The sequence below is a fragment of the Salvelinus sp. IW2-2015 genome, linkage group LG23 (assembly GCF_002910315.2).
Source record: "Salvelinus sp. IW2-2015 linkage group LG23, ASM291031v2, whole genome shotgun sequence".
NCBI classification, from domain to species: domain Eukaryota; kingdom Metazoa; phylum Chordata; class Actinopteri; order Salmoniformes; family Salmonidae; genus Salvelinus; species Salvelinus sp. IW2-2015.
In genome coordinates this window covers 38,093,518-38,107,908 of record NC_036863.1, presented here as the reverse complement: position 1 = coordinate 38,107,908, position 14,391 = coordinate 38,093,518, and the positions used below count along the sequence as shown (strand labels likewise).

The following is a 14,391-nucleotide window of genomic DNA, read 5'->3' as shown; positions in this document are numbered from 1 at the left end:
CCCCACACCACACAACAGACCACCCCACAACAACAGACACGCCCCACAACACCAGGACCAGACAGCGCCCACACGACACGCACGCCCCACACCACAGCACCCCCCACACACAGGCACCGCCCACACACACCACACAGTCACGCCCACACTAGACCACCACACGTCGCCCACACGAGACACACAGTCGCTCACAACACAGACACCCACACAGTCGCCTCCACACCACAGACATGCCCACACACAGAACAAGCACGTCACCACACCAACAACACCGCCCACGCACAGACCCAGACACTCCATCAGACGACAGCCGACCGCACAGACAGACACGGCCCACTCAGACAGACCACGCCCACACACACACACACAACACACCCCCCATCACACACATCACAGACAGACACGCCCCACACACACACACATACAGAACACGCCCTGCCACACACACAAGACAGACACGCCCCTCACACACACAGACAGACCACGGCCCCCACACACACTAGACGCCCCAACACACACAGACAGACACGCCCCCACACACACAGACAACACGGCCACCACACCAGGGCACGCCTCCCACACACAGGCACGCCCCCACACACACACACACAGGCACGGCCCGACACACGACACACACACAGTCGCCCACACAGACACACATCGCTCACCACACAGACCAGCCCACACAGCGCCCACACACAACATGCCCACATACCTAGACAGACTACGCCCACACACAGGACAGCACACGCCCGACCACAGACAACACGCCTACCCACAGACGACAGCCCCACGCACACAACAGACACACCCCACCACAGTCGCCACACACAGACAGACGACGCCCACGCACAGACGAACACGGCCCACACACACAGACAGACAACCCACAACAGTCGCCCACACACCAATCAGATCACGCCCACGACACAAGACACCCATACACGCAATCCCATAAAACAAACTAACCCAGTCAATTAAAACTTAAACCACAAGTGCTCCCCTCTCGAATAATCTGCCCATGATTTGATGGCCCTGGAGCGTTAGCCTTAAGGCCCCTCACCAGATTTGAGACTACCTTACCCTTATAATGATCGACAGAGTGGCATCGATCTAGAGCCCCATGCCCCGTGTCCAAGCCAGACCACAACGGTACCTATGGCATTCTCACTTAAGCTATATCAACTTCATTCCATTAAGTCCCTCCATCCGGTACACACACCACGTCCACTTACCCTCCTCGGGTACTCAGGACAGGAGCACAGTCTTTGGTGGCCTATTAGCCTTTGGGGCAGGCAGAGGCACACACAACTCAACCCATGTTCAGTAGCTCTCCATACTCACCTTCTGGGTCCAGGAGTTTCTGGGTTGAGCTCAGCTTATTCTCTGCTAGTTGAGGCATTCTGGGGAGTTGTGAGTCGGCGTTGGACCGCCTCTCAGCTGATCAAACTCAATACGTCCAGGATCTGGGAGGAAAATCACAGGCTGCTCTGCTTTTTAATGACATGAGAATCCGACATATTTTCTGAAAACAAAAAGAAATAAAAACCCAACCAAGGAGTTGTCTCTATGTCATTTAGAGAAATTTCGCAGTACTGATCCAACCGGCGACCTCACTACCACGTTAAACCGCACAGCCAGGACCGTCCACATCCGCTTCTTCAGCTTGGCGGGATGATCGGCCTGGGGGCGGGGTATTTCTGTCTTGTAATACGGAAATGTGGAGCACAGTGAAAGGATCAAGTGTAAATGTACTTCAGTTCTGAAGTATTGGCTGTCTCTCTTTCCAGATGTCAACGTTGACCAGCCGGATGAGAAGTCCATCATCACCTACGTGGCCACCTACTACCACTACTTCTCCAAGATGAAGGCCCTGGCTGTGGAGGGCAAGAGGGTTGGCAAGGTGGGGTACAACGGCTGTGTGTGTGGGCCTGTTACTGTTCTTRGGGCCCATCTTACCCCTTCTCTCCCTCCCAGGTGCTGGACTATGCCATTGAGGCTGACCAGCTGGTTGGGAACTATGAGAGCCTGGCGTCAGAGCTGCTGCAGTGGATCGAGCAGACCATTCTGACCCTGAACGACCGTCAGCTGGCCAACTCCCTGAGCGCCGTGCAGAACCAGCTGCAAGCCTTCAACACCTACCGCACCGTGGAGAAACCCCCTAAGTAAGACGGGGATACACCGCTGGGGGGAATTTAAGAACTGGGATGATGTTCTAGRTTAGAACATAAATCTCAAGTGAACAGATATACATTTTCCAGCAGGTTGGAATCATAACTGCACGTATTCCATGGTAGGTTAGGTGTCTGACCTGGCTGTGTTGGTGTTCCTCAGGTTCACAGAGAAAGGCAACCTGGAAGTGCTGCTGTTCACCATCCAGAGCAAGATGAGAGCCAACAACCAGAAGGTGTACATGCCCAAAGAGGGCAAGCTCATCTCTGACATAAACAAGGTATCACTGTCACTCTATTGTCCACCCACAGGGCGATGGGGGGGGGCACACGGCACCTGGGGACAGACACGCCCCCACACACCTTTAGTCCAATGGCAAGAAGTTTCTACAGATCAAATTGTTAGGCCCCTCCCCGTTTGTTCCATTTGCTTCCGTTTGTGGTTCTGTTTGGTTCCTAATGAATACACCCTCTGGTGACACTGATGCCTTGTATCAAGGTGCAGTTACTCCCTGTTTAAATGCATGACTAGAGTAGAACGTTTAATAAACACCAGTTGACCCTACAGCCGTCTAGGATCATGAATAACACCCCTGGTTTAAGAGACACCTCCGACTTGCTGTGTTCTGATTGGCTCTGCAGGCGTGGGAGCGCCTGGAGAAGGCGGAGCACGAGCGGGAGCTGGCGCTGAGGAACGAGCTGATTCGCCAGGAGAAGCTGGAGATGCTCGCCGCTCGTTTCGACCGCAAGGCCGCCATGAGGGAGACCTGGCTGAGCGAGAACCAGCGGCTCGTCTCTCAGGTGACACACACACACACCCTTGACCTTGAATTGGCAATGTGTTCAAACTGGGAAGGCAGGTGACAAAGGATGGCGGTTATATTGTCTGTCTGTCAGTTGTCCACAGCCCAGAGATAACAGTAATCGTAGGTGATGGTTGTGATGACTTTATTTTGATGGAGTGGACAGGCTTAGCGTCCTGCTGTCCTGCAGACAAGCCACTCTAATTATCTCAGTGAGGCAGGGGGGGGGATTATCTACGCTTATTCAGTAGCTTTATCACTGTCATAATTGCTACTGTCATGAGGTTATTAAACAGGCTACCGTTGTATRCATTTGAACACGCTGACCATTTCGATCACAGATAATTTCATGACCAATGCACACGTTGACCTCTTCTAACCTCAATCTGTCCTCTTGTCCCTCAGGACAACTTTGGCGTGGACCTGGGAGCGGTGGACGCCGCGACTCGTAAACACGAGGCCATCGAGACGGACATCGGGGCGTATGGGGAGCGCGTGGCGGCCGTGGAGGCGGTGGCCAGGGAGCTGGAGGCRGAGAACTACCAYGACGTGCGCCGTGTGCTGGCGAGGAGGGACAACGTGCTGCGGCTGTGGGAGTACCTGAAGGAGCTGTTAGCCGCTCGCAGGGAGAGACTCAACGCACACCGAGACCTGCAGAGACTGCTGCAGGAGATGAGATCCATCATGGACTGGATGGGAGAGATGAAGGTATTGGAACATAGCAACACACCCGATATTCTCCCGGTGTAGAAAATGCACACTTGGTCATGCTGTACATCTCACACTATCAACCCTGCATGCCAGTCCAAACTCAAATGACTCCTTTCAAAATGGYGGCTACTCCTGGGTGTGATGGGTTACAGAGGTTGACTGAGGTGGTCCTGACTAGGAGAGTCTGACAGTATATTCTTAGCTCTTGGCCTCAGCTGATTCCCTTTCCCCTGCCTACCGTTAAAGGGATACTTCGGGAATTTGGGCAATGAGGCCCTTTATTAAATGCCGCTAATGAGATGCTAATGGCAGGGAGCATTAGTAAAAGACATAGCTGCAGCAGTCACTAAGAGATATAGATTAAGTCAAGGCGTCAAAAACGTAAATGAGGGGCCAGCTTTTGTGCCGACTGATAAGTGAGACTTCATCTTTAGAAACAGAGCGCTCATTTGGTTTGATGAGGTGAGGCTCTCTGAATCCCATTACCATCTCTCTGAGGCGCAGTGACTGCTAGTAGATAGCGCAATGACGAAGTCTATGGTAACGCCAGTTAGCATTGGCTCGCGAAACTACCTCTAACTTCCTTCATACTGGACACAGAGACAAAATGGTATTGACGAGTTCGTCTGACTCTGGCGAAGTAGATAACTACTTGCAATCCAGACATGGTGAGTGAATGTGTTTCTAACCTCTTCCTGCTCTGTGCTCTCTCAGGGTCGTCTGCAGTCCCAGGACAGTGGGAAGCACCTGCATGATGTGGAGGACCTGCTGCAGACTCACAACCTGGTGGAGGCAGACATCTCAGCCCAGGCAGAGGGGGTCCGCGGGGTCCAGGGAGCCGCTCAGCGCTTCACCTCGGACCAACAGGGTGAGACTACAGACCCCTCACTAATATACACTCGACAGTCAGTTACTGTGTACGTGTGATTATGGTAACGATTGCGTTCAACGACTATGCACTCTGCAGCTTTCATGCATCACGTAACTTATGAGGAGGAAGGAATTTATACATTTATTTGGATGCCTCTTCACCAATAACCATTTAGCTAATTCTCCTTATCTCTCTCAGTCTACAAACCGTGTGAGCCGGCGCTGGTGGGAGAGAAGGTGTCTCTGCTGGGCCGGGCCTATGAGGAGCTGGGCCAGCTGGCTGGGGAGCGGAGGGTGCGCCTCGAGGAGTCACGGCGCCTCTGGCAGTTCCTGTGGGAGCTGGGAGAGGAGGCGGCCTGGATCAGAGAGCAGGAGCAGATCCTGGCTGGAGGAGACTGTGGCCGCGACCTCGCCTCCGCCCTGCACCTCCTCAGCAAGCACGAGGCCTTCAGGGACGAGATGGCAGCCCGCTACGGCCCTCTGGGCAACAGCATCGCYGCCGGACAGACCCTGGTGGAGGAGGGACACATTGGAGCCCCAGAGTGCACTGAGAGGATCGGGGACGTCCGCGCTCAGTGGGCACACCTGGAGGAGGTGAGCAGGCAGGGGAAAGGAGGTAGACCGTTCTGGAAAGAGCGAATGAATTGATCGATTTCAGAAGTGGTTCCTCTTGTTTTATATGCTGATTCCTTCTCTCCCCCTCCGTCCCCAGACGTCCCAGCTGAGGGAGCAGCAGCTGAAGGAGGCGGTGGCCCTGCACCAGTTCCAGACGGACGCCAACGACATGGAGGCCTGGATCCTGGAGACGCTGCGCCAGGTGTCCAGCCAGGAGGTGGGCCACGACGAGTTCTCCACCCAGACCTTGGCCCGCAAGCAGAGGGAGGTGGAGGAGGAGATCCAGAGCCACCGCACCCTCATCGACTCCCTGCACGAGCAGGCCCTCAGCCTGCCCCCGGTCCATGCAAACTCCCCTCAGGTCAGTTACCCCTGGAACAGCATATCAACCAACACTCATTAGGCTAGTGCACCGTGCTGTTTCTCCCTCTATTGCGCTCTCTCTCTCTCTCTCTCTCTCTGACACACACAAACACTGGTCCATACATATTACATAAAGACTCTCCATGTCTCCGATTTTAAGTGAGACATATTTTATTTATCGCTCCCATTTTGTATTCCTTGACTTGTTATTGACTCTGCTCGGAGGGGCGTCCTCTGACTGAGTGGTTGTTGCCGTCTGGCTGTGTGTAGGTAGAGGGACGTCTGCCTGCCATAGAGCAGCGTTACCACGAGCTGGAGGCCCTGTCTGCGTCGCGGCGTCAGGCCCTGGAGGGGGCGCTGGCCCTCTACCGCATGTACAGCGAGGCGGGCGCCTGCCAGCTGTGGGTGGGGGAGAAGGAACAGTGGCTGGACGGCATGCAGATCCCCACCAAACTGGAAGACYTGGAGGTGGTGCAGCAGAGGTGAGCTGGGGAAGGGAGGAGTGTTCCAACGATGGGTTAGGAAGGAAGAGGTGGTCTTTAGGCAGTGATTTAAATAGCCTTTTCATTTGGTATTGATCTGTGTACTCTGATCATTGTGCTTCGTTAAGTGGAGTGGATATCAAACTGAATCTCTCCTTTTTTACAGTACAGATGTAAATTCTGGTCATTTTTTTGTGGAATGGCAGAACAACGTTTGGGGGATAGAAGCTCTTCCTATGATAATATTTCCCTTCTAATCTCCATTGTAGAGACWAAGCAATGGAAATATGAGTGGGAACATGGGACAGAGTGTTGAATGTACGTCCCTGTGTGTGTCTGCAGGTTCGAGACCCTGGAGCCTGAGATGAACAACCTGGGGACTCGTATCTCTGATGTCAACCAGGTGGCCCTGCAGCTGCTGGGATCAGACAACCGCAGCAAAGAGCAGATCCACCAGACGCAAGACCAGCTCAACAACAGGTTAGTAGTACTCAACATGATGCCTCTCAGACATCCAAATACACAGCCCAAAACAAGTACTTTTATTTGAATGGTTATTTGTAAGAACCAAATTGTATTTGAAAGTTTTCAAATACCTGGGTTAAATGCATGGGAGTGTTTTTGACTCTGTGTATTTCTTTTCAAATAAAATATATCTGAATACTTCAAGATATTTGAAATAGTATTTGAACCCATGTCTGATACACTCACATGAAAAACACATAATACCCTCTGATGCATAGCCAATACATTGTATGAAGTGAGCACTGGAAACAGGTMATTGAGACTTCCCCTTGCTCTGGTCCCCAGGTGGAAGGAGTTCCAGCGTCTGGCGGACCAGAGRAAACATGCCCTGGAGTCGGCCCTCAACATCCAGAACTACCACCTGGAGTGTAACGAGATCCAGAGCTGGATGAGAGAGAAGACCAAGGTGATCGAGTCCACCGAGAGCCTGGGCAACGACCTGGCTGGTGTCATGGCCCTGCAGCGCAAACTCACCGGCATGGAGAGAGACCTGGAGGCCATTCAGGTACGGCAGGGAGACGGGTCAAAGGTTATGGAGGTGGACAAAGTTAAACCACAGCATCAGATAATGTTTTATAGCGATCAGTTGAGTCATTAACTGGTTCACGTCAATACTTTTGTATCATTTTATGCCATATGATGTTGGTGACACCATTTGTTTATTTTCTATATCTTTTCAGGGTAAGTTGGACGACCTGAAGAAGGAGGCAGAGAAGCTGGCTGAGGAGCACCCGGACCAGGCAGAGGAGATCCATGCCCACCTGGGGGAGATCCAGGAGGTGTGGCAGGAGCTCAACGCCACCATGAAGCGGCGTGAGGAGTCTCTGGGCGAGGCCAGCAAGCTGCAGGGCTTCCTCCGGGACCTGGATGACTTCCAGTCCTGGCTGTCCCGCACGCAGACCGCCGTGGCGTCCGAGGACATCCCCACCTCGCTGCCAGAGGCTGAGGGCCTGCTCTCCCAGCACGAGAGCATCAAGAACGAGGTGGACAACTACAAGGAGGACTATGAGAAGATGCGGGCGGTGGGTGACGAGGTGACCCAGGGCCAGACGGACGCCCAGTACATGTTCCTGGCCCAGAGGCTGCAGGCGCTGGACACCGGCTGGCAAGATCTGCGCCGGATGTGGGAGAACCGCCACAGCCTTCTGGCCCAAGCCTTCGACTTCCAGAGCTTCCTGAGGGACGTCAAGCAGGCTGAGGGTTTCCTCAACAGCCAGGTGAGGACCAGGACACCAGTGGAGAAGAATCAAACACATCTATTGTCTATCTCGATGATGTTACTAATAGTTCTCTCTCCTTCTGTAGGAGTATGTGCTGTCCCACACTGAGATGCCCTCCAGCCTGCAGGGGGCAGAGGAGGCCATCAAGAAGCACGAGGACTTCCTGACCACCATGGAGGCCAGCGAGGAGAAAATCACGGGCGTGGTAGAGGCCGGACGCCGCCTGGTCAACGACCTTAACGCCAACTCTGACAAGATCCAGGAGAAGGCCGACTCCATCCAGGAGAGACATCAGAAGAATAGGGAAGCTGCAAATGAACTCCTGTCTAAACTGAAGGACAACCGCGAACTTCAGCATTTCCTGCAGGACGGACAAGAGGTACGAATCGCCAACTGTTACAATAATGATGGTGTCATTTTATTGACACTGTTTGTCTTGTAGTAAAAATATATAAAACCGCAGTCAAAGCAGTTATCCTGAGGCACATGCATTGAGTAATATCATTCTCCTCTCTCTCTCTGCAGCTGACTCTGTGGATCAATGAGAAGATGCTGACTGCTCAGGACATGTCGTACGACGAGGCCAGGAACCTCCACAGCAAGTGGCAGAAACACCAGGCCTTCATGGCTGAGCTGGCCTCCAACAAAGACTGGCTGGATAAGATCGATAAGGTAGGATCATAAAACTATTATACGACGAAAATAATAAGTGGAAAAAGCAGTCCGAAAGATGTGGGTGCCAGTATTTATGCTTTTTCTGACCCCTTTCCCCATGCCCCTGTTAGGAGGGCCAGGCCCTGGTGACAGAGAAGCCAGAGCTACAGCCTGTAGTCCAGCAAACTCTGGAGGGCCTGCAGAGCCAATGGGAAGAGCTAGAGAACACTACACGCACCAAGGCTCAGTGCCTCTTCGATGCCAACAGGGCGGAGCTCTTCACCCAGAGCTGCTCTGCTCTGGACGTGTGGCTGAAGAACCTGTCAGGGCAGCTTCAGAGCGACGACTTCGGCAAGGACCTGACCTCCGTCAACATCCTGCTCAAGAAGCACCAGGTGGGTGACATTACACCGCCGAAGACAGTTCTCAGTTGTCATACTCCTTACTCCTGTGACCATTTGCGTGGAGAAGTGTCCGTATCGAAATGAAAGCGTAATAACAAACATCCCTGTGTGTGTGTGTAGATGCTGGAGCACCAGATGGAGGTGCGTGAGAAGGAGGTGCAGTCGCTGCAGTCCCAGGCGCTGGCGTTGTCCCAGGAAGATGCTGGTGGGGCCGTGGTGGAGGTGGACTGCCAGCAGAGACGTGTCACTGACAGCTTCTCCCAGCTCCAGGACCCCCTCAACCAGAGGCGGCAGCTACTGCTGGCTTCCAAGGAGGGCCACCAGTTCAACAGAGACCTGGAGGATGAGATTGTGAGTGGGACCCACCTGACTCTAAATACAGAGATGTTGTACAGAATCATCATCGTCGTCTTTTAATGCACTTCCTCMTGTCTGTCGGTCAATTAGCTATGGGTGAAGGAGAGGATGCCCCTGGCCACATCCACCGACCATGGGAAGGACCTGTCCAGTGTGCAGCTGCTCATCAAGAAGAACCAGGTACACAGACGAGAGAGGAATTTTAGGGAAGAGTCTGGACAGTAGGAGGGAAAAATAATGCAACACTGCAACACCTTTTTTGTTTTGTTTTCCAGACTTTGCAGAAGGAGATCCAGGGCCACCAGCCCCGTATTGATGACATCCAGACCCACCGCAGGGGGATGTCCCCAGGGCAGGAGGAGATGGACGGGGAGAGGCAGTCTGCTCTGGAGGGCCGTCTGGCGGAGCTCCGAGACTCCTGGGCCCAGCTCATCGCTGAGACGGACGAGCGCCACGCCCGGCTGGTGGAGGCCAACCGCGCCCAGCAGTTCTACACCGACGCTGCCGAGGCCGAGGCCTGGATGGGAGAGCAGGAGCTACACATGATGTCAGAGGAGAAGGCCAAGGTGAGAGGAGAGACAGGCGGAAGTTGAGCTCCGTCTGTCCTAATGGCGTCTATTGTGCGCTCTCTAGTGCTGTGTCCCTGGCTTAATGGTGCTAACTCCATCTCTGTAATGTGTGTGTGTGTGACCCAGGATGAGCAGAGTGCTCTGGTGATGGTGAAGAAGCACCAGACGTTAGAGCAGACCCTGGAGGACTACGCCCAGCCCATCCACCAGCTGGCCAACAGCAGCCGCACYATGATGACCAGCGAACACCCAGAGAGGTGAAGGGCACAGGGGTTAACGAGGGGGTGGGGGGAGGGCAGTTAAAAGCTAAGTACATTAAACTAATGCCACTTCACAATAGGATTTAACTACAGCCACAATGTCTCAGTCATTACAACTGGCCTGACTCACTCACATATATATTCCCTGCTGTTAGCGAGCGTATCAACCTACGGCAAGCCCAGGTGGACAAGCTGTACGCAGGGCTGAAGGACCTGGCTGAGGAGCGTCGTGGGCGTCTCCAGGAGAGGCTGAGGCTGACCCAGCTGAAGAGAGAGGTGGACGACCTGGAGCAGTGGATCGCWGAGAGGGAGGTGGTGGCYGGATCCCATGAGCTGGGACAGGACTACGAACATGTCACCGTGAGTGGCTTTCCTTTCACTTCCTCATACGTTCAATTATGTACTAACACAACACACACACACACACACTTAGTAACACAACACACACACTTAGTAACACAACACACACACTTAGTAACACAACACACAGGCACTAATTGCTCACCGACAACTTTTTCTTTCTTCTGTCAGCTACCTTTTTAAGAAGTATGACGATAACCTGGGATTATTATCCATATTTAAACCTCTTCTCCTCTCAGATGCTGCGGGACAAGTTCCGCGAGTTTGCTCGGGACACCAGCACCATCGGCCAGGAGCGCGTGGACGGCGTTAACGGGCTGGCCGATGACCTCATCGAGTCGGGTCACCCTGAGAACGCCAGCGTGGCGGAGTGGAAGGACGGTCTGAACGAGGCGTGGGCCGACCTGCTGGAGCTGATCGACACGCGCACCCAGATGCTGTCCGCCTCCTACGAGCTGCACCGCTTCCACCAGGACGCCCGCGAGGCGCTRGGGAGGGTCCGGGAGAAGAAGGAGGCGCTGCCCTCTGACCTGGGSCGTGACCTCAACACCGTCCAGCACCTCCACCGACAGCACACCGCCTACGAGCAYGACATCCAGGCCCTCAGCGGACAGGTAGGCCGCTGCTCTTTTAAACTCCTGGCTGCACAATGAATTTCCCTTCGGGACAATAAAGATATTGAATTCAATTGGATGAACTCGGCACCATACCACCAGTGTACAGGGATACTTACAGGAACACCAGTGGGAGAAATAATGTCATTACACACACACCATCCCACAGTGGAATATTAGATTTAGTGYATTGTGAGGGCTGCTTTTCAGACTCGTACTGGGGGCTATCAGAAATGTGTCAGAGCACATGAGGTGGCAGGTTCATGGTTTTCAGGATCCCTTCTGAGCCGGCTGCCTCCTCCAACCCCAGGTGAACCAGGTGCAGGACGACGCGGCGCGGCTKCAGAAGGCCTACGCCGGGGAGAAGGCYGAGGAGATCCACCGGAGTGAGCGCTCTGTCACTGAGGCCTGGGAGGGTCTGCTGGGGGCCGGCCAGGCTCGCCGACACGTCCTGCTGGACACCGTGGAGAAGTTCCGTTTCGTCAACATGGTGCGTGACCTCATGCTGTGGATGGACGGGGTCAACCTGCAGATCGACGCCCACGACAGCCCCAGGTGAGACCTGACCKTGCCTCTGTTCTGTCATCGTTGTTCTCAATGTTTTTATTAAGGTTTTACGCTGAATTTCTGTCGTCGTCGTCGTCCCCATCCTCTCTCTCTCTGTCAGGGACGTGTCCTCTGCAGGGTTGGTCATAGCCAACCATCAGGACATCAAGTCTGAGATCGAGACCCGGGCAGACAGCTTCACCACCTGCAATGAGATGGGACACTCTCTCATCAACAACAACCACTATGCAGCTGATGAGGTATGGGCCATGTCACCGTTACGTCACATACTGGACACCCACATTTGGATTTAGGGATTAGGACAAAAGCAAATGTAAAAGGTGTGTTTATGCAAATCAAATCAAAAAAAAATTGTCACATGCTACGTGAACGACAGGTGTAGGCTAACGGTGAAATGCTTACTGACGAACCCTTCCCAATGATGCAGAAAGAAAAATATAGAAAAATAATAACACGAGGAATAAATACACAATAAGTAATGATAACATGGCTATATACTCTTGGTACCAGTACCGAGTCGATGTGCAGGGGTACGAGGTAATTGGGGTAGATATGTACATATAGGGAGGGGTAAAGGGACCGACTAGGCAACAGGATAGATAATAAACCGTAGCAGCAGCGTATGTGACGAGTAAAGAGTTGGGGCAAAAAGGGTACCGCTTGCCAGGCGGAAGCCCGAGAGACCAGTCTGTGGCTTGGGTGGTTGGAGTCTTTTTCCGGGCCTTCCTTTCACACCGCCTGATATAGAGGTCCTGGATGGCCGGGAGCTCAGCCCCACTGATGTACTCGACGTACTCGACTGTCCGCACCACCCTCTGTAGCACCATGTAATCGAGGGCGGTGATATTCCCATACCAAGCAGTGATGCAGCCAGTCAAGATGCTCTCAATGGTACAGCTGTAGAWCTTTTTGAGGATTTGAGGGCCCATGCCAAACCTGTTCAAACTCCTGAGGTTTCTTCACAACTGCGCGAGGACCATTTGAAGTTGTTAGTCTTACTGACGTTGAGGGAGCGGTTGTTCCGGCCCCACACTGACCAGGCCTACCACCGTCGTGTCGGCGTTGTCCCAGAGTGTGTATTGCAGCTTGTTCATGTAATGTTACTGACATGCCTGTTGGCTATCCCATAGATCCTGGAGAAACTGGACCAGCTCCAGGGCAAGAGAGATGAGATCAGCAACAAGTGGCAGGACAAGATGGACCACCTCCTGATAGGTATGTGGACTTCAGGGTGTTTTTTAAATGTATTTATTTATTTTGCGTTTGTCTGTTTTAACACGTGTGTTAGTTAGGGTGTTTGCTCGTGATCTTTTCATGGTTACTCATTTATTTTCTGGTTTCTGTCTCAGTTCTGGAGGTGCTGCAGTTTGGCCGGGATGCGTGCGTGGCAGAGACATGGCTGGCAGGYCAGGAGCCCCTGGTGCGGGGGGCCGAGCTGGGCTCTAACGTGGACGAGGTGGAGAGCCTGATCAAACGCCACGAGGCCTTCGAGAAGCTGGCCGCCGGCTGGGAGGAGCGCTTCACCCTGCTGGAGAAACTCACCACGGTGAGGAGGACGGGGGGGGGGGTTGCAAATGGGAAGATGGTGGGTTGGCAGGAGTTGGGAGAATGCATGTACTTGGTGTTGTTAGGAAGGTAGGGTAACGTCTCCTGAACAGCCACTAACCTGGGCTTCCATTTCAGCTGGAGGAGCAGGAGATCCAGAGGAGGGAGGAGGAGGAGAGGGCGAGGCGAACCCCCACACCACCCCCGACAGAAGAGGTGGCCCCGTCTGAGGCCGAAACACATGATGCCAGGTAAGACTGGAGGGACTCCTAGTAACCAGAGAAATTTGAAGCCTCCCCCCACATCCCCCCCTCGTTCTAAAGCTCATTTCCCCTTCTGTGTAACCCAGGACCAGCCTAGACCAGACCACACTGAACCAGTCAGTATCAGTGAATGGAGTCCACAGCTACCAGGACACCTCYCAGGTGAGAGAGGACATTGAGACATACTGTATCTAATCAAAGGTTCTTACTTCCTGTTTAATACACTCAAATTAAACTACTGACTGAAATAATTTTTCCATGTTTTATGTCTTGTTCCTCTTCGTGTTGTCCTGTTCATATGTTTGAGGARATTTGAATGAAAGATTTTAAATGTTCTAAGTGTGAGAGAATGTTACGTCTTTGACATGACTGAAACCAAGCCTGTATATGTTCAACGTGAGTCCGTTTCCCCGTTTATGATGTGATTGTGTCCCTTTGTCGTGCGTGCGTCAGGGTCTGTTTCAAACGCGTTAGCACAGGGTAGCATGCTATCTCCTAGCACAAGGACTTCTTAACAATGACTTGTTGCGTCTTTACCTGCAGTCGTTATCAGTATCATCAGTGTCAGTGGAAAAGAAAGAGAAGTGTGAACCTGTCTCTAAACCTGTGTCTAAGCCAAAGCATCCGCTGCGCGTGAGTACCTATCCTAGCCCTAGCCTAGCTTCCTCATCCCATCCCCCCCCATCACCGCCTGCGCTCAGCTCCTGCAGTACCTCAGCATGACCTACTAGAGGGCGCCATCGTCCTGTCACTGCCATTGCTTTATTTGATTTTGAAGATATACAGTCCCCGCAGCTGTTGAGGCAGTCATGCCTCACACAGATTCATGATATCATTTGGTGTCAGAGGCTCTCAAACCTTTCTTGGGTGCTGTTCCATTTGTACCCATCTTCAAAATGACCAGCACATGAGTGTTTGTAAGGGTAGTTTCAGTTCCAAGCTATTGTTAGTATGAGGTGATGAGGGTTGTCCCTAGCTGGCAGGTCCCTGGGTGGGCTGTGCCTAGCTTGGTGGGGTTGTTTTGAATGGGGTGTTAGT

At 53.0% G+C, this 14,391-nt stretch overlaps 1 protein-coding gene across 1 annotated transcript in view; it reads left to right on the top strand.

Moving 5' to 3' along the window:
* The window catches only part of sptbn2 (spectrin, beta, non-erythrocytic 2), a 97,720-nt gene that overhangs the window by 78,080 nt on the left and 5,249 nt on the right, over positions 1 to 14,391 (top strand). Inside the window, exons 7-34 of the mRNA XM_070434528.1 lie at positions 1,727 to 1,903; positions 1,978 to 2,165; positions 2,335 to 2,452; positions 2,814 to 2,972; positions 3,380 to 3,682; positions 4,400 to 4,553; positions 4,755 to 5,149; positions 5,268 to 5,531; positions 5,804 to 6,015; positions 6,358 to 6,495; positions 6,826 to 7,045; positions 7,221 to 7,757; positions 7,846 to 8,139; positions 8,286 to 8,432; positions 8,546 to 8,809; positions 8,939 to 9,169; positions 9,266 to 9,355; positions 9,451 to 9,741; positions 9,871 to 10,001; positions 10,160 to 10,364; positions 10,604 to 10,978; positions 11,289 to 11,533; positions 11,646 to 11,784; positions 12,676 to 12,760; positions 12,895 to 13,091; positions 13,229 to 13,341; positions 13,440 to 13,515; positions 13,897 to 13,986. Of these exons, the coding sequence (XP_070290629.1) occupies positions 1,727 to 1,903; positions 1,978 to 2,165; positions 2,335 to 2,452; positions 2,814 to 2,972; positions 3,380 to 3,682; positions 4,400 to 4,553; positions 4,755 to 5,149; positions 5,268 to 5,531; positions 5,804 to 6,015; positions 6,358 to 6,495; positions 6,826 to 7,045; positions 7,221 to 7,757; positions 7,846 to 8,139; positions 8,286 to 8,432; positions 8,546 to 8,809; positions 8,939 to 9,169; positions 9,266 to 9,355; positions 9,451 to 9,741; positions 9,871 to 10,001; positions 10,160 to 10,364; positions 10,604 to 10,978; positions 11,289 to 11,533; positions 11,646 to 11,784; positions 12,676 to 12,760; positions 12,895 to 13,091; positions 13,229 to 13,341; positions 13,440 to 13,515; positions 13,897 to 13,986 (5,838 nt within the window). The remainder of the gene's footprint in view (positions 1 to 1,726; positions 1,904 to 1,977; positions 2,166 to 2,334; positions 2,453 to 2,813; positions 2,973 to 3,379; positions 3,683 to 4,399; positions 4,554 to 4,754; positions 5,150 to 5,267; positions 5,532 to 5,803; positions 6,016 to 6,357; positions 6,496 to 6,825; positions 7,046 to 7,220; positions 7,758 to 7,845; positions 8,140 to 8,285; positions 8,433 to 8,545; positions 8,810 to 8,938; positions 9,170 to 9,265; positions 9,356 to 9,450; positions 9,742 to 9,870; positions 10,002 to 10,159; positions 10,365 to 10,603; positions 10,979 to 11,288; positions 11,534 to 11,645; positions 11,785 to 12,675; positions 12,761 to 12,894; positions 13,092 to 13,228; positions 13,342 to 13,439; positions 13,516 to 13,896; positions 13,987 to 14,391) is intronic.